Genomic DNA, 18611 nt, shown 5'->3' on the forward strand with positions numbered 1-18611 from the left:
CTTTGAAGCTTTCAGCTTTCAGCTTAATGAATACTTTTAGCTATACACATATAATACACAATACTCTAATAGGTTTATAACTTTTGAGTTTATTGCCCAAAAACATAAAGTCGTGCTTTATCCTGCAACACATTTGTACACTTTCAAAAAAATCTCTCAGCTGAGGCAAAAACAGGATTGCAGTGCCACCTCCTGTCTGCTGCACTGCATGGAACAGAAAACACACACGAAGGCAGATAAAGAAGACATACTGACACATTTGATACACGCTGGTACCAGTTTAATATACATTAAGTGAAACCCAGTTGTTGTTAGTAATCCTCATAAAGAGGCCAGTCTGTAGCATCATTGCATTTGCTGTACAGAATACACTGGCGGAGATCTTTCCCCTCATGGGCCAATGATAATATACATAAGCAGTGATGACTGTGTCCTGCCGTCCTATGATGAAATGACAGGGCAGTGTCTCCTAAATCCTCCTCTTTCTTCCTTGACTTTCTGTTCATGTTCCATAGGCAGAGCCAAAGGAGAGCTTTCCATCCTTGTACAAAGGCTCCTGTGAGGAAAAATAAAGACAAACAATTAGTGGACATTTGCATTACTACCAAAAGTACACGAGAGAAAATGGACATACTGTATATAGGATAGTATTATATCATCATCTATAAAAATGTAACTTTTATGTCAAATCATAGCAGCTACTTACATTCAGCTCCTCCTCCTCCTCCCTGCCTGCATCCCCCCAGTCGTCCTCCTGCTCTCTGGCATTGTAGTTGTACAGAGGAATCAGCCTGTGGCGCAACTCATCTAGTCTGAAGCACAATATACGTAAGAAACCAAACTGCAACACAAAAGAAACTGAAAGTGTTGTATTTAAAATACAGCCAGGTCAATATTGTATACATAAAACTTTCCTTGGGAGAAAACCTACCTTGTTTTCCTCCTGATATAAACAACCTGGGGGGAAATGCACCAACAAATACTTAAGAAACAAAGATGCAGATCACTATAAAATGTAAAATGAAACATGCAAAAGGAAAAAAGGTATAAATGAGAGGAATTCTTACCATTGCTACCACACATCCAATCAGTGTGCATAGTACAAAGGGGATGAGGACGTAGTACAGAGGAAGTCCAGCTGTGGGTTTTAGGGGTGAAATGTGGGGCGTTGTAGTGTTGAAATGCGTTGTTCTCTGCTCCATCCCCTTCTCCATATACTCCCCTCGACTCCACACCTCAGTTGACACCTTTGTGACACATTTAGTGGAGCGCTGTCGTCTTCATTTCCACTTCAAGGGCATGGTGGATATTCTGAACCCTGGGAAGACACATGATTATTAGCATTATAGAGAGAGCCCAGCAGAGCACACAGTGTACCATGTCAATTGACAGCCATGTCAATTGACATGGTACACTAATCTTGAGGGAATCCAGCTCTTGAAGTGTTGTGCAAGTTCAAACGATCTAACTGGAAAGTTTCAGATAGCTACTACAGAGAATGCCTGATAAAATGTCCCAAACATTCGAAGCCAGCTGGTGTTAAAAAGTCATGAGTGATGAACCTTACCTGAATGTGAATCAGATGTATGGAGCTGGCATGTAAAATTGAGTGAATGCATGTGACTCTTTAGATGAGACACGTTGACAGAAACTCAGCACTAAAATACCTCAACCTGCTAAATGACATTCCTGAGCAAGGAGGGAGTGTGATGCAGTCAGTCAGCTTGGTTGAACTGGATAGTTGTGCTTACTTTAAAGAGAGGAAAACAATTATTGTGACATTTAATTTAAGGACAAACATTTTTAATCCCAATAAATATTGAAATCCTAGAGTTGTGCCAACATGAGTACTTTGTGCATGATGGTAAATTATGGTGACTGCCTTTATAAAGGCCAACATCTAAAAAATGTTTTAACTTGTATCATGTACATGTATCATGATTTATTTATTTTTTTAATCTTTATGACATTATAATTGAATACTCTAATCAACCTGAGCATGCACATGTATTATTCTCTTTCCTCCAGCAGAGGGGATGTTGTTGAAAGCCACAGGGAAAGAGAGGAGGGGAGGGAGAGAGGGAGGGAGGGGGGAAGAAAGAGGGATGGGAACTTGTCCAAAGCCACCTTGATACTAGTCTAACCCGCTGAGCATGGCTACAGTATTCTCACTCTGTCGCTACGAGACGGGACATCTGCTGCCAGAGCTTTGATGGTAAGTTCCCAACAAGTAAACAGAATAGTTAGAGAGAAGATTCATTTTCACTTTCAGACCTATTGGGATTTAGAGTTATTCTAAAATGAAAGCTGTAAATATAGAAGTTATATCCGTGTGAGATCCTTAATAATAGATAATGCTTTTGTTATTTTATTTTATTTATTAATAGCTTACCAATCTCATATGTGCATATGGATCAGAGTTTTGACTGAGCAGGAATTTAATTTCAGTTAATTTCAGTTTCAGTTTGTCAGTGTAAGCACATGTAAATACAAGTGTAAAAGGCTTAATGTAGGAGTTTTTAGAGGTGGTTTTGTACTTTAATGCTTCACTTTACACAAGGGTGCCATTGTATGGTTATAATCAAAGTGGCGCACACTGGCAAATATCCTGTTACCGTTTGAAAGTCTGTTAATTATTAGACCAACGTAAATCCTCAGGTTCAGTTATCCTCAAGTCATAAAACAACAAACTTGTCCTGACTGCAATACAACTCACACCCTAACATAACTAATCATTCTGTAATCACTCTACAAAATGTCTTCTCACTATACCACATAGTTCTGGACTATACCATGCCAGCGCAGTGAGTGTGAAACAGTGGCAGACTGGAGGACTTGCACACCTTTCATTTCTAACATGTAATGGATCCTCCTGAAAGACGACATGAGACAATCCAGAGACAAGACACAGTCTTTCGGACAGACCAACTCCAGGGAGATTACCTTCACGAATACCTTGAAGTCTTTTCCGAAAATGACGAAACACATTTGTCTGAGTTCTTTTCATCTATGGCCGTATCCCCAACTCAACCCCAGCCCCCGGCCCCGGACCATCTGTGGGCTCAGGAGGGTGAAGGGGATCCTAACCACCAGAACATGAATGGGCCTCCTGCTGTCCGTGGCCCCATCCCTGCACCCAGAACCAGGTTTCTTAGTGCATGTTTACCAGGTAGACCAGGCCCTCCTCTACCCCCCAGGAGACGACCAGGCCTCAGCACTAGTCAAAAGAGGTTCTCCTGTGACCTAACTGTGCCTCTTATCAAGCTGAATCGCTCCAACACAGAAATAGACCATCATGTGAGTATCTCTAGTAGTTTTTTTTCCCTCAGCAGAGATAAAAGGCCCTTTATGACTGAACAAAATGATCAATTATTCAAAGTTGTATCATCAGAGTGAAGGCACAAGCGTGTGATTTTTCTTTTTGTCTCACAGCAGGACAAATGGAAGATCAAACTGATAGACACTCCACAAGGAAGCACCAAGAGGCTGGCTTCTTTTAGCACAGCAACTTCCAAGTAAGACAGTACACCAAAGTTATTTTATGTGTGGTTTCGGTGTGGTTCTGTTCAAAAATGAGATCCGCCATTTGAAGTAACACCTACACTCACAAAAACAATTTGTAGTATTCTAAAGTATATGGTTATAGGCTTTTGGTCGTGAGAATGCTAACTTTTTCTAATGGATCCTCTACATTTTGATATTTAGATACTGAAAGGGTCTTCACATGATATCTTCCAAAATGTAGCCTATGTGTAGCATTTGCCAACAAACCTATTGATGAAGATGTTTTCTGCTTATATTTTGTCCTTAGTGAACTGAAATCAATCATTTTGACATCCATCTGAGATTAATTACACATAAAATGCAGAGAATATTTGTGGCATTACTCATGTGTTTGCTGTGCAACGTAATATATCATCATCATACTTTAATTTTCACATTCAAAACTAGTTTCTCTCCATCCCACCCCCTCCACCCCCTGTGTGGCAGACTGATGTCCCGGTACCGGCATACAGACAGTGTTCATAACTCAGGTGTGGTGTGGAGTCGAGTGTTACCCATCCATCCTGTCCTGCTGCGGCAGGCTGAGGTGACTGTCAGTGTGGCCACCGTCTGGGACAGCCACCAGCTTCCCTTCCCCACCACATGTAAGATACTTATTTACCAATCCCACACCCTCAATCATATATACATACACAAAGAGTAATCTGTCACCACACAGAGCAGAATGAAAAGGCTTTGGCCTCATTAAGAATTTCACAGGAAATGTTCTAATCAATTTTTCATGCTTTTGATTCAGTGGGCTTATTTTTTTTTATGTGTTGCCATGATACAGTGCATGTTGTTTGTAATATGAACCGTTTTGATGTTTTATATTTTCATCCATGCTTGTCATGTGCTCCAATAACTCATATTGTAGACACAGGCACTCCAACTCAAACTGCAAATACTGCAGTGTTGCGCGGTCACTGTTGGCCCTCAGCACATGGACTCTGACACTCTAATCTTTCATCCAGTGAACAGGACGGTGAGGAGCCTGATCGATGCACTCTTCCACCTGCTGGACCGCGACATCAGCACCAGCGAATATTATGTTCTGAAATTGTGTGACTCGGAGGAGTATCTCCGAAAGTAAGTTTGTCGCTCTGATTTCATCGCTGTCACTAAACCTCCAAGCTAACCCAACCTTCAAGCTCTGTCTCTAACTTAGCCTTGACTTGTGTTTTTTCTAAAAATGACTTGGCTCGAATTCACTACAGAAATGAAGGGTTATTTACTAGTCTATCATCCATATGATGTTCCCTTGTATACACATACTGTATGATGTGGTATTTCCTTTTCCCCTTAGTGAAGAACTCCTGGGCATGCATGAGAGCATTCAGATCTACCACAAGTGTAACCTCGAGGTCCCCCTCCGGCTGCTCCACGTGAACAACCTCAAGCACCGATTGGCCAGGGATGTGAGTCATTTCAAATTGCTTCTCTATTCCCACCTAAAAGGTTTGTAGATCATTTACCAAGAAGGGTTGGTCGTCTGTCTTCAAATGTTTCACAACGGTCCGGCACAGTCTACTTGGCCCTTGGCCAGCCTGTTGTTATCAGGGCCATTGTAGCTGTAAAAACCTCCACCCTGATTCCTTCACTTTGTTCTGTTTACCCATCACGTCATGGCTGGCATTTAGCAGCAATAGGGAAATGGAATAGAGGTGAACATGCCTGGCTTTATGTGTCCCTAGAGTCAGAGTAATAAGAGCTAAAATAATCTTTATTTTGCTGTTTTACTGAATGATTTTACATGCTTCATATGAATTCTGAATGTTATTTACCTAAAAACAATACACAACACAGTCCCACAGTCCTATATAGCAAGCAGTATTTCAACTTGTGTTTCTTCTCTGAGGGGGAGGATGATAAAGCCCCATGCCATCTGTACCAACTCCTGGGCTCTGCCTGTGTTTTCAACACCTCCAGGTAACATGACAAGTCTTCAAGTCTCGCATTCAACTTCTTCAAATGCTTTCACTAACAAAGACAACCGGCAACTGGGTCACGTGTCAACTGGTGTCTGTTGTTAGAAAACATGAGGAAGGTGCCTTTACTTACTGGCTCCCTACCTGTTTGTCTGTCTGTGTTTCCTGTCCTCTTTCTCTCACCCCCCGTCTGTTTCAGGTTGAGTCTGCAAGATGTGCTCAGTAGCTACACCAAAGAGGTGAAAGAGCTAATGAGAAGTAAGGTCAGTGTGAGACAAGACAACTCTTATTCAATTCCCTATCTCCCACTGACTGTTCATAGAAAACCAGTGGGACATTTATATAGTATTTGAGAGTAATTTTTAGTATTTGTTTTAACCTGCATGGAGTATCAGGTGGTTAGGGTTTAGGTCAAACTTTATTTGCATAGTCCAGTGCTGATATTCAACTGCCTATCAAGTGATTATAATGTGTCACTAAAATGACTACTGAGTTTCAAGTGATACTCATAATTGTGTGAAATGTGTCTAGAGATATCTACTTTTTGTCACCTGATAGTTAAGAATCAACACTGGACTATCCAAATAAAGTGTTACCGGGGTTTACCAATTTACAGTTTGGACAATAAGTTGTCAGAGAAAAGTATTCTAAACTGACCTGCTAATAATTTCCCTCACCTGGGTCTGATCTCTCCATGTCTCTAGAGTGGGATGAATGTTAACGTGCTAGTGGACAAGGTTCGCACCATCAGCAGTCTTCTGTGTGGGCTCTCGTCTAAAGAGCTGGAGCAGGCCATTGGCAAGCTCAACAGAGTCAACCCCATACCACTGGTATGAGATTACACATAGTCATGGTGCCTTCCTGGGGATGAAGGGGTACAGATGATCATGTGACATAATCCAAACATCCTTTATGTCCTGTGCATTTTTAGTCCTTACATCCTTTTGAATTCAGCTTTAAGCTACATTTGTCTTTTTTTTTTACTGTGTATCCCTTTTTATATAACACCATGTTATCTCATGATGAATCTGCAGGGTTTTTGTGATACTGCTCCTACACTGCACCACAAAAATGTCCTGTGCAAAAATGCCTCCGCATTCCATTGAGCAACAATACAAAGCTGTGTTTCCTTATCTTTTCTTTCAGAGTCATTATGAGATGTGCGAGTGTGAGACTGGTAAGTAACTGTAACTGTAACCGAGCCGATCACAAGGCCTAATTCTATTAAACATGTGGCCAATAAGGCATAGCATTTACTGTCCATAATTCAGCATTTTCTTGCTAATTCTGCTCCAGTTAAACGAAACCCATGCTTCAATACACTCCTCGGATCGCATTCATAGGAAGTTGTTTTTTCCAGTCCATGCTTCCTGTACTGTGATTGCACTATTGCCTCAGCCTAGATGGGCATTGTCTGGAAAGTTCAGTTTTACTTTTCATTTCATGTGCTAGAGGCTTGAATTTCATGTGCAAGAAGCAGCAAGTTGTTGTTGTGACAAAAGTTGTTTGACTGACAAAAGTTGTTTGACAGACAAAAGTTGTGTTACAACATACCGATTCCATTCCACTGTATTACACGTAAGAAATTATTATTTTCTGCAGTGCAAATGCTAAAGACAAGACTGACGCAGAATCAGGAAATTGTACAATAACTACCACTGTACATACTTGGATTGACTGATGATGTTTAATCTCTGTGTCCTAGCCATGACCATGCTCCACCAGGCGCTGATAAAACTACTGCAGGTCTTCTTTGACAACTTCCAGTCAGACTTCAGAGGTCAGGAGGTCTTCCATGACTCCCAAACCCGTGATGTTGAGCACAACAATGATATCATACAATTCAACATCGCTGCTCTCTACAAACTACAGCCCAGCTGGATCAGCAAGTATGTACACACACACACACACACACAGACACACATCTTATACATACTGTATATGCAGGCATACACAAACACACAAACAAACACACACACACACAAACTGAACAAAGGCTTGGGAAGAGCACTGGGATATTTTTGCTCTCTCTCTCTCTCTCTCTCTCTCTCTCTCTCTCTGTCATTTTTAGTTTTGATTACTTCTCCATTTCCTGTGTGTTGATGTACGGAGGGAAGCGGATCTGTGAGGCCGGGGTCTCTGAGAATATCAGCACCGCCTTGTCGCTTGGCAACAAGATCCAGTGCAACCGAATGTAAGGGCATGATCTGATAGATTCACCTAGATGCTATTTTGAACCACATTCAAGTTCCCCATAGTCAACTCTCCTTTCTTACATGAGGGTGCAAGTTTTACATTAGCTTTGATAAGAAGAGTTAGTATGGTATAAACTGATTCAGCAGAAGTCAGCTTTAAGACTGCTTACTGTCCTTACTACTTTGAGTCACATAATCCGGCTGTGTGTGTTTGTTTGCTGTGTGTCCTTATGTGTGTAGTATGTGAGAGATAGAGTGTGAGAGGGAGAGAGAGTGTTTATGCCTGGAAGTGTGTGTTTGTGCTGTCTCTCATGTATGTTCTTGTGTTTCTGTGATTTTAGGATGGTGTTCCCTGTGCCAGTGAATCAGCTGCCATATGAGTGCATGCTGACGTTTCGCCTCCTGGGCTCCAAGCGGGGGAAGAGCGCTGAGCTGTTAGGCTGGGCTGTGCTGCCTCTTTACAACAACAGGTAGGCTCTCCGCAACATACCTCTGAACTACTTATTATAAATTCCCATAAAATTTTTGGAATGTTTTGATTGATTTTTGACAGTGACGTGACTTTTGAAGAACAGGTAAATAGAGTCGTGCAGTCTTGGTTTCTACAATTTAGAAATATATCAAAATTCAAGTCATCTTCATCCTCCACAGATCTCGAGGTCATCCGTGCTTTTATCTCTTCTTGCTTAGACTGCTGCAGCTCCCTCTATTCCTGCCTCAGTCACACTCACATCTCCAGCTGGATCAGAATGCAGCAGCTAGGATTACAGCTGGTGTCAAACAAAGAGACCACATATGGCCCATTTTAGCATCTCTCCACTGGTTACCAGTTGTATTATGTTGAACTGATGAGAATTGATGACGATTTTACTGATTATATGTATAAAGCTCAGCTAGGTCTGGCCCCTAGCTGCATTACAGGCCTCTTCATTCCCTATGAGGCAGGCAGGCCCTCCTGACTGTCACTCAGTCCTAGACACATGACACATAAATTTGACTGTGGTTTTCATTTCAATGTTTATTTGAACAGGGATAGATACATAGACATAGAATATTTAAACAAAAATAGTCTGATATCACATATCATAACATCTATAGCCTTAGCTAATTTTCAATGTTTGTCCCTAGATGGGCTTTTATAAAAACACTGTTAAAAAGAGATACAGAATACAACAGATATACAGTAGTTTTGCTATCAGGCCCCCAGCTGGACTGTGAAATGCCCTGCCTGAGGAACTAAGTCTTGCTAAGTCAGTATCAACTTTAAAATCACTTGTTAGCATGCGCTTGCAGTCTTGTTTACATGTAGTTGTTTTTGATCTGTTATTTCTTGTGTTTTCTTTTTGCTGATTTCATTTTGCACGTCTATTTATTCTTCTTTTAATGTGTTTCTTGTGCTTCTTAGTTTTGTCTCTTCATTACATGTTTTACTGTTCTTGTTTTTATGCCTTCCTGTAAAGCATGTCATAAACTCTGCTGTTATATAAACTCCACAGTCTGTGTGTATACTGTTTGTGTCTAGGACTCTGGTGAGTGGGACTGTGCTGCTCAGTATGTCTGTGCTGGTTGAGCTGCCGGCTCCTCCCTCCCCTGCCCTGTTCGACAGCCACAGGCAAGCCACTGGGGTCATACTGCAGGTCAGTAGTGTTGGATAACTCTGCCCCCTATTGGCTAAACTATATGCAACACCCCATTACCTGCTGTGTCTTAGTTTGAAAATCATTCATGGCTCTCTGTCTTATCCCAGCTGGAGTTCCAAGATCAGTTTGAATGGAAGTATCAGAGGCCCCTTGCACTCCCCGGGTCAGCCGTATTCAATCGTCCTAGTGAGGAATTGCAAAAGAAAATGTCAGACGTCTCTAAGAAGCATTGCCTCTGTTTGTGAGTAGAATAAAACCACTAACACCCATGACCCATGACACTCCAAAACATGAAAAATCTACAATGAACTGTTATGTTGTTATTATGGAATACACTTTCGTTTATCATGATATCATGTCCTAGGGGGTGGGCAAAAAGATCAATTTCCACAGAAATGGGTAATACAATTCTGGGTTTTTTTTTCAGGATTTCAGGTTTTGGACATACATCTCCCTCTCATTTCTATTTGGGAGATTGCTGTTTCCCTGTTTTTTTTTTTCCTGCTTTTTGTGTCCCTGATGACAGCCCCGCTGACAAGTTGCTCTTCTTCCCCAGTCTGTCAGAGAATGAGAAAGCTTTCCTGTGGAGTAAGCGCCACTGCAGTGACAAGGGAAGCACCTTCCTCCACCTGCTGCTGGGTGGAGCCCCCCGGTGGCAGCCTGAGGACCTGACAGAGATCTACACTATCGTAGAGCACTGGCCCATCCATCTACCTGAGGAGGCTCTCTTTCTGCTCAGTGACAGGTGGGTTGGCTGGGGTTCACATACAAAAAATATAGAGGTAGGCTATAGTTTAAACTCTTGACCCAAAGGTTTACTATAGAGTAGTCCAGCTATGTAAGCCCAGGAAAAAGAGTTAACGCATACATGGAAAAAGGCATTTCTTTGTTGCTGTGCTGTTTTCATGAACTGTATCTTGGTTCAAATAATAAGAATAAAGTTGTTGTTGGATATCTGTATCTTATAAGAGGCTTATTGTGGTGTGATGTGATGTATTTCAACACATTATGCAAGGTAGGGAATATCACAACCCCCAACCCCACTAGCTTGTGGCCAGCAGTCTCCTGTCCATTGTAGTAGTGCTAAATCTTTTTGAGGTAGTTTACGAATGGATTTGAATGTTCCTTGGTATAATTTCATTACACAAAATCATAAAGTGTGATCATAAGCATGTCAAAATGCTCAGATGTGACTAAATGTTTCCATAATGTAGTAAAGGATGTTTGGTTGATGTAATATGCTTTCTTATCCAGTTTTCATGACCTGACCGTGCGAAGAGCAGCAGTGCAATACTTTGAGCAGATATCAGATGGAAAACTGGAGGAGTTTCTGCCACAGTTAGTCCAGGTAAAGAACCTAACACCCACCAGCACCTGCTGACACACTCTGTAGGGCCAAATAGATAAATGAAGATTCATACACTCAGTATTCACCTCAACTGTATCCTAACTGTATCTGTAAAGTCAATATTTCAGTACAATACCTTATTCAAGACATTTAAACAAATTTTGAACCACTACATTTACACAGACATAAGCCACCAGTTAGAATAGGCCTCACACTCTGTAGATCCCTCATGGTTGGTGGTTTGATCAATCGTCCTGTCCTGCAGGCTCTGAAGAGTGAGTGGGAGTTAGATGGACCTCTGGTGACGCTGCTGTTGGACAGATCCTTGAGGAGCATAAGGATTGCCCAGCAACTCTACTGGTGAGCAGTTTAGCTCATATTTCAAACAGAGGGAAAATGGCATTGGGGTTCAAATTACTACTACTATTTCTGCTATTACTATTATTTGTCTTTTCTTTTTTGTTGTTGGTGTTGATGATGTTGATTAATTCCCAAATAAAATATCTTTTATTTTAAAAAGTTGATCCACAATTCCACATAATAATAGCTGGTGTGAAAGTAAAACTCTCTTGTAAATATTGTTGAAGTCATTGACTATAGTAAGACTAATACTGAGCACTCAACATAAAGTAACAATGTTTTATCCAACACGGATCTATGCCTTTTCAGTGATTTTGTGTGTTTTGATGTTCAGTGTTTTTCACCTAAATATATGTTTTGTCCTTTGTTATTGTTTTGTGTGCCCCTTGCCAACCTGCTGGCAGGCTGCTGGTGGATGCCCAGGATGATGCCCACTACCGGAGCTGGTTCAGTAAGGTGCAGGCTGCCTTGAGGCACTGCTGTGGCCGGGCACTGAGGCAGGAGCTGGAGCAGGAAACTCGCCTGGTCGCCCTCCTCACACAGGTGGCTGAGAAGGTTCGCAGTGCGGACAAGACCCGACGCAAGGTCATCTACCCATTTATCCATCTACTCGTTCATTCATTGACTTATTATGGCTGCTACTGTGTGAGTAATGTTTATTGTATCTCATTAATCCCAACTTTCATGGTTTTGACTGTAGGATGTTTTTAAGAGAGAAAAGTGGAAGATCGATGCCTTCTTCAAAGATAGGATCAGTTGCCGTCTACCATTGGACCCTGCAGTCCATGTACAGGCAGTGGATGTGGATGTAAGAATAAATTGCTCAATACATTAACCGTGCTTCTCTATGATCTCTGTGCTTCACTATGGTCTGATAAGGCATGCTATATTACTTTGGAGAAATGTTTAATCCTTTGTTATGTCCTCTCCAGGCCTGTAAATTCTACAACTCCAACGCTGCTCCCCTGGGAATCTCGTTCATCTGTACCGACCCCCTGGCCAGGAACATCAGTGTCATCTGCAAGGTTAATAATAATGTGATACTTTATTGATCCACAAAGGGAAATTCTCTTTTTGCTCGTCCCCTTCCAGGGAAGTCAGAGCGTATGGTCAGTTACAGAACAGCACCCCTCTTGCTGGAAGGGATTCAGGGTTTGCACAAAGACACAGAGCGGATGCTTACAGACATAGGGGCTTAAATCTGGCTGAAGGACGGTCTCTCTAGCAACTAGGACACCCTGCTGCTCTCTTAAGCTCCCTTGCCAGAGTCACATTGCAATTTTAAGCTATTTGGTAGACAGTTGATTATACAGTTGAATGTGACATAGTGTTATGTGTTGTTCAGACAGGAGATAACTTGCGTCAGGACATGCTGGTACTGCAGATAGTCCGTGTGATGGACAGGGTGTGGCTCGAGGAGGGGCTGGACATGCGCATGGTCACCTACAGATGTCTCTCCACAGGCAGAGACCAGGGTCAGTTTGATGTGTTTGTTTGTTTGTATGTTTGCTTGCTTATGAAGTTTCTCATATCTATTAGAAATGCAATTGCTTATTTCTGTGTGCTTGTCTACGTATGTATGTATTTCACTGCTTATGCTTACCTATGTGGTTGTCAGGCCTGGTGGAAGTGGTCCCAGAGGCGGTGACCCTGGGGAAGATCCAGCAGGAGTGGGGTCTGGGTGGGCCTCTTCGTGAGGACACCCTGGAGAAATGGTTCCACATGTGGAACAAAACTGAGGAGGACTATGAGAAGGTTAGGACCATGCTTTATAAATAACCTATCATTTTTTATCATCATTACTGACCATAGACTTAAATTTTCACTTTTGTTGTCAATGTTGTCGGCTGATGTTTACATATCTTTGTTGCCTTGTGTGACATTCTCCTATATGTGCAGGCTGTGATGAACTTCCTCCACTCGTGTGCAGGTTGGTGTGTGGCCACCTTCATCCTGGGCATTTGTGACCGCCACAACGACAACATCATGCTGAAGCACAGTGGACACATATTCCACATCGACTTTGGCAAAATTATGGGCAATGCACAGAAGTTCGCAAACATCAAAAGGCAAGTCAATTGCAAGGCAAGCAGCATTTTGAAAGCGAAAGGAGTGATGGTTTGTTTGAGTAGCATGGATATCAAGAAAAGTAAAAAAAGGCAAGACAATGATGTGAATGAACAAGAAGACATTCTGTTTTTTTATGCAACGGTAGGGACCGAACACCATTCGTCTTCTCATCAGAGATGCAGCACTTCGTCACAGGTGGGGGTAAGAAGCCTCAACGCTTGCATCGCTTTGTGGAGCTCTGCTGTGAGGCGTACAACGTAATCAGACGCCGCACTGCATTGGTACTCAGCATGTTGCAGCTGGTAAGACCATTACTCAATACTACTACAGTAGGAAATAGATACTACTGCATAACACAATACCTTTTCATGCGTGCACATGTGTATTTATGTGGTTTCCAGATGCTAGGTGCAGGAATGCCAGAGATGAAGGACATCCATGACTTGCAGTACGTCCAGAACAACTTGAGACCGCACGACTCAGACCTGGAGGCCACTTCTTACTTTACCAAGTACTGTGTCAATCACATGAGTTTCAACAGTGTCTTTAAAATATCCCATATTTAAGTGTTTACAGTTGTATTAACCTGAGATCCCCTCACCATGCAGCACTAACAGTTTGTCTGTTTCTGTCATGAGCTAGGAAGATCAAGGAGAGCATGGACTGTTTTGCAGTCAAGTTTAACTTCCTGACACACATCATAGCTCAAGGGAAAAAACCAGGATCACTGACCCAGTCCCACAGCCCCGCTCCCAGCAACAACATCCAGGAAGCAGTCATCCAGAGATACACCGTCAAGGGCAAGGATGTGGTGAGGCTGCATGTTGCTCTGTGGTAGTTTGAAACCATGAAATGTCACAATGAGATTTTGCCTGACACATCTGAGGCTCTCTGTTAGATCCTCATAGCTGAGGGAGTTGATAAAACATTTCATGCCACAGACAGCAAGCTCACATTTGTTCTGAGAGGAATATCCCATGGCAGCCTGCTGACAGTGTGTGTCTTGAGCCTGCTGTCTGTTGATTTGGGCAGCCAGACAGGGCCTCCTAGGCAGCAGCGCTGTTTGGAAAGTCCTTCCCAGACTCCCCAGAGTTGAGTGAGGAGCATTACTGCTGGTTGTTGGTATTATACCGGTCTTTGATCAGCATAGGCTCTCTGTTGTCAGGGTAAACTGTCCATCTGTTGGCAGGCAGGGAGGGATCACCTTGTCTGTCACAGTAGCACATAGATGCGCCCATTCACTCAGATTGGGCTTGTAGCAGGCTGGAATGGCAGCAATTTCCATCTGGGAACTCTGGCAAACACATTTAACTATGTAAACAGTTAAATAAAAGAATGCTGTTTGTGTTACTGGTGTTACATTGGACTCTGAATTACTCCTGGGATGGAAAATTGTCTAAAGGCTTACTAATGGTTATAGCAATAAAACCACTTGAGACCTGAGTTTAGTTGGCAAGTTGGGTGGACATTTAGGGGTCTACAACAAAAACAATTATTATAATAATTATAGAATCAATCTGCTTAGGTTTAATTCACTTGTGTATGACTACAACGATTATTTAGTAACTCAATTCAGACCCTAGACCTTAATATTTATAATATTTGATGCTTTATTGATCCCCATAGGGAATCTCCTCATAAAGTCACCCTGCCACCCTCCCAAGTCACCCATATATGATATGAGTCATTTGGCTTGATTTGCAGACCTATGAGTTGAGAGTGACCATCGATGATGGCTATCTGAATAGTGAGAAGACATTTGGGCAGTTTGAGCTGATCCACAAGCAGCTGCAGAAACACTTCATAGAGTCTACACTGCCACAGTGAGTGATGAAACACTTACACATCCTACTCACAATGCGGCGCTATTTCATATTGGAGCATTGTAACCAAATGCTCATTCTTCTACAATACTGAGGTAAATTGATTTCTCCCTCCCCCCCAATATATCTTCACTGCATCTCTCTCTCTCCTCCTCCCTCTCCCCTAGATTCCCTAGCTGGTATAAGATGTCGTTCACCCCAGGCAGGAAGATGTCTTTGCTAAATAAATACCTGAAGGAGCTTTTTGAGGGACCGTGCAAGGGAGTAAGTGCCTCTTCTCATTACCATTACACATTGCTCTCTGTCAGTGGTTGATCTTCCCCAAATGATCTCTGTCAACTGGCCACGGCTGACAAGCGTCTCCCACTCTGTCATCCGCAGAATGAATTTGTGTGTAGCTTGTTCCTGGATGGCCCCAAGACAGCCCAAGACAGTGTGGCGAGAGGTAATTTTCTGCTCCTGAATAAGAGATGACTGTATAAAATTGATTATCAAAGATTTCTGGGGATGAAGTCATGGCTCAAGGCAATATTCTTTTCTTGATGGAGAAAAGAGAGGGAAGATTGATTCTGTGCTATATCCTTATGAAATTCTTTTGATATTTCTCCAAGAAGACTATATCGTATTTGTTCAAGGCTCATATAAATTTCAAGAGACATTATGCTGTTATTAATTGGCACTGATGCTTAGTGAACCCTGCTATTGCAGAAGAACGGCCTCAGATCCAACTGTCCATGTCTTACACAGACTGTAAGCTATCAGTCTTGGTGAAACACCTGAAGAACATCGTGAGTACTTACTTTTTTAGTTTGCTTCACTCCATTATTCATAGCACTGATTATATTGACACCTGATACATGGCAACAGTTACTTAAGTACTGTTTTGCAATGACAAAAGAGGAACGCATACACAGTGAATTAATCATAATGAGTCCTCTCCACTATTACTTCTGTGTTCATTTATATTCACAGATGACCTTCTGTGTCCTTGCGTGAAATGATTTTATGATTTATCCTCATATACAAGCCTGGCCTTTTTCTTTTTTTCAATAGAGGCTGGCCAATGGCTCCAACCCTGATGCCTATGTGGTCACACGTCTGAGGCCAGACCCCAACAACCGCTCCAAGAGGAAGACCAAGGTGGTCCGCAATAATGTCAACCCCACCTTCAATGAACTGGTACAACAACCTCCCTGCTACTTTGTATGAATAAACATGCTTTGCGTTTTATTCAAGTAAAAAAGGTTTAGGTATTCTGAGTAATAGTTGGAGAAATAGGCCACACCCAGTTTTTCATTGCACAGCTACTGCACTGTACCAGCACTGGACCTACTATGTAGTCACAGCATCCTTTGGTTTTCCATTGGATTACTGAGCAGGTTTATGTAGAAGGTAATGGCAGTGTCCCTGCTTCTATATATATCTGCTAGCATACAAGTTTTAAACTGAACTAGAACTGAACTGAACACAAAATAAAATGAAAGAATTTACTTTACTATACCAGAATGGGCATGGTATGGTAAACTAATTCAGTGAAAATATGAACAAAACTCAGGATGTTATAGAGCAGATACGTTTTCCAACTAATTTGCAGTATATAAGGTAAAGGAAATGCGTACAGTGTTCTTGTAGTTTCACACTATTGATTAATTTAACTGATCTTTTATTCTACTCATGGGATTTTCTTATGTTCTTTTTCTTTTGCACATCCAAACCCTCCTGAGAGGGTGTCCAGGCTTTCCTGCCACTCAAATTTATAAATATTCACGTCATGTAATGTTCACTTTAATGTGCTCTCTGCCTGCTGCACCGCTCCCCTCACTGTTTGAGTCTGATGTGATTTTTGAGTGCTGAACCCAGTGGACTCTGACCAGTGGCTCTCTAGATACTTTACAGCCTTTTACCACCCTTTATGGAGCAAAGTGAAGTCATAACGGAAGTACAAATAGAGACAAGCTTTCTGTCTTACAGTTGTGACAGAAAGTTGAAACAAAAGCCTACCTGGAACTTAACTGAGGCACTGAATTGTAGAAATGTCCTTAAATTACTGTTAAATGCACTACTGTTTCTAAACAGTCTAAAATATCTCATTCCTATTCACAGCTGGAGTACAATGATGTCCCATCGTTGCAAGGAAAGGTGCTGGAAGTGACAGTGAAGAGCAAAAAAGCTTTTGTGGCTGCAACCAATGTTAAACTGGAGAACAACTGGCTTAACAAGGAGCAGTGGTTCCCACTGGGGAACTGTGCAGTCTGACCGCAGGGAGAAGCACCGTGAGCCTGCTGCCACTAGGGGGTGCAGCCATAATGGAAAAAAAACTTCATATAGAGATTTGTCTGACTGTATACTGAGGGAGACAGCTTCACTTGAGAAAGGGAACCATGAACTCAGTACCATTTATCAGAGGAAACTTATCCTCACTCCATAGCTAAATACACTAGCAATGGATGGGGTATTTGGATGATGTTACAAAACTGAGTCAAAGCAAGACTCAGAGAATGAGACCGTTTACTGTGACTGTGGTTGTCATTCTGCTCATAATGTACTTTATTTGTTCATTCCTACGTGTACATCAAATGGAGAACATTTGTTAATTAAGCCTAGTATAGGAATGTAGCCTTGGTGATGGATGAAGGAAAATATTACTCTCATATTTGCACTTTCTTTGTACTGTAACTATGTGAAATTTTGTGTTATCCACATTAGTTTGCTTCACTGGGAGCCACAACAGTCCCTGTGTGTGTGTGTGTGGTCGAGATTTTAGATGTGATAGATTAAGAAGGAGGTGATGCCATGCTATCTTAAGCAGCCTGCTTGTTACCTGCCTAGACGGAGTGTTTTTGTCCCTTGGGCTGTGTCAACTGGATGTCCTTGACCAGTGGATTTGGATGGGGGGAAGGTGTGGGGCGTGGGGGGGCAAGGAGAGTGTGTGAGCTGGATGACAACTCTGCTTCTCTCGCCTGAGGAGCTGGGTTAACACTCCCCCTCACTCCATCCCTTGTCTTATCCATCAATATCATTCTCAAATACATGCGCAAACACGCAAAGGCACACGCTCACACACACACACACACACACACACACACACACACACACACACACACACGCACTGGGCTGAGGCAGGTCTTCATGTAATCTTAATGCCATCCTCCTCCTGACAGGGCTGCTGACCCGTACTCCGGTCTGACTCATTCATAGGATTTAGTGATGAACGAGGGTGGAAATAGACTGCCCTGTACTGGATTTGGTTCAATAATGTATACCTCTGTGAACGCTATTTATATTATCCCCTGCTGGCTCTCTCAAAGGGAGGTTGGCTTAGGAACCAAGCTGGCTGCTAGTCTTTCATAGTATCATGGAGTATTAATGTACATCGCTTATCATTTTCATCCCTCATATGAGAGCCAAGTCTATTGTTTTATCATTAATGATTAATCCAAAGGCAATACTATGTGCAGTCATCTCATGAGAATCGCATCCACCCCTAATAATTGTATTAGCATCAATGATTAATTCTGTAAAAAGAATGTACTATCTTACTCCAGGGCTTTCTCCACTACTCTAGTTGATTTTAACTGCAAGCAGAGAGCCGTCTTTCAGACCTGCTGAAACCTTCCGGTCTTTTCCTCTGCAGCACACAGTGCAGGCAGGAGAAATATGGCACATCTATTTTCTGACAATAAAACTGGTATTTATATCTGAGG

General features: G+C 42.1%; 2 protein-coding genes across 4 annotated transcripts; one reads left to right on the plus strand and one right to left on the minus strand.

Annotated features, from left to right (window-relative positions):
- Positions 1–75: 75 nt before the first annotated feature.
- Positions 76–1673, minus strand: LOC139649490 (small integral membrane protein 29-like). Its single transcript, XM_071525907.1, has 5 exons — positions 1568–1673; positions 1068–1318; positions 932–957; positions 707–812; positions 76–556 (listed from the first exon to the last, which is right to left on the minus strand). The coding sequence occupies exons 2-5, from the start codon at positions 1212–1214 to the stop codon at positions 503–505; spliced, it is 333 nt and encodes a 110-aa protein (XP_071382008.1). The 5' UTR covers positions 1215–1318; positions 1568–1673; the 3' UTR covers positions 76–502.
- A 479-nt stretch (positions 1674–2152) lies between these two features.
- pik3c2g (phosphatidylinositol-4-phosphate 3-kinase catalytic subunit type 2 gamma) lies at positions 2153–18597 on the plus strand. Of its 3 annotated transcripts, none has more exons than XM_071525903.1 (33): positions 2153–2215; positions 2780–3297; positions 3433–3515; positions 3991–4148; positions 4518–4632; positions 4850–4961; positions 5402–5472; positions 5671–5734; positions 6176–6301; positions 6618–6648; positions 7177–7360; positions 7543–7665; positions 8008–8136; positions 9189–9303; positions 9414–9547; positions 9863–10051; positions 10561–10654; positions 10920–11014; positions 11419–11599; positions 11715–11822; positions 11947–12039; positions 12360–12489; positions 12633–12769; positions 12914–13083; positions 13230–13386; positions 13486–13595; positions 13727–13895; positions 14789–14907; positions 15075–15171; positions 15289–15352; positions 15598–15695; positions 15961–16086; positions 17011–18597. In XM_071525903.1, exons 2-33 carry the CDS (start codon positions 2863–2865, stop codon positions 17161–17163), a joined length of 4170 nt encoding a protein of 1389 aa, XP_071382004.1. In that variant the 5' UTR covers positions 2153–2215; positions 2780–2862; the 3' UTR covers positions 17164–18597. The 3 variants fall into 3 exon arrangements, with proteins under 3 accessions (XP_071382004.1, XP_071382005.1, XP_071382006.1); XM_071525904.1 differs by having other exon boundaries at positions 15616–15695; XM_071525905.1 differs by having other exon boundaries at positions 3436–3515; positions 15616–15695.
- Positions 18598–18611: the final 14 nt, after the last annotated feature.

This window comes from Centroberyx affinis, unplaced genomic scaffold, assembly GCF_046629955.1.
Source record: "Centroberyx affinis isolate AG114_WGS23_722 - 3 ecotype Tasmania unplaced genomic scaffold, CSIRO-AGI_Caff_v1 ptg001355l_1, whole genome shotgun sequence".
Lineage (NCBI taxonomy): Eukaryota > Metazoa > Chordata > Actinopteri > Beryciformes > Berycidae > Centroberyx > Centroberyx affinis.

Excerpts from the sequence above, each read along its gene's own strand:
- LOC139649490 (XM_071525907.1), bottom strand. The coding sequence starts at position 1,214 with ATGGAGAAGGGGATGGAGCAGAGAACAACGCATTTCAACACTACAACG. Across the intron at positions 958-1,067 it reads TTGGATGTGTGGTAGCAATG|GTTGTTTATATCAGGAGGAA; the intron begins GTAAGAATTCCT and ends ATTTCCCCCCAG. Across the intron at positions 813-931 it reads TATATCAGGAGGAAAACAAG|ACTAGATGAGTTGCGCCACA; the intron begins GTAGGTTTTCTC and ends ATTGTGCTTCAG.
- pik3c2g (XM_071525903.1), top strand. The coding sequence starts at position 2,863 with ATGGATCCTCCTGAAAGACGACATGAGACAATCCAGAGACAAGACACA. Across the intron at positions 3,516-3,990 it reads TTTAGCACAGCAACTTCCAA|ACTGATGTCCCGGTACCGGC; the intron begins GTAAGACAGTAC and ends CCTGTGTGGCAG. Across the intron at positions 4,633-4,849 it reads TCGGAGGAGTATCTCCGAAA|TGAAGAACTCCTGGGCATGC; the intron begins GTAAGTTTGTCG and ends TTTTCCCCTTAG.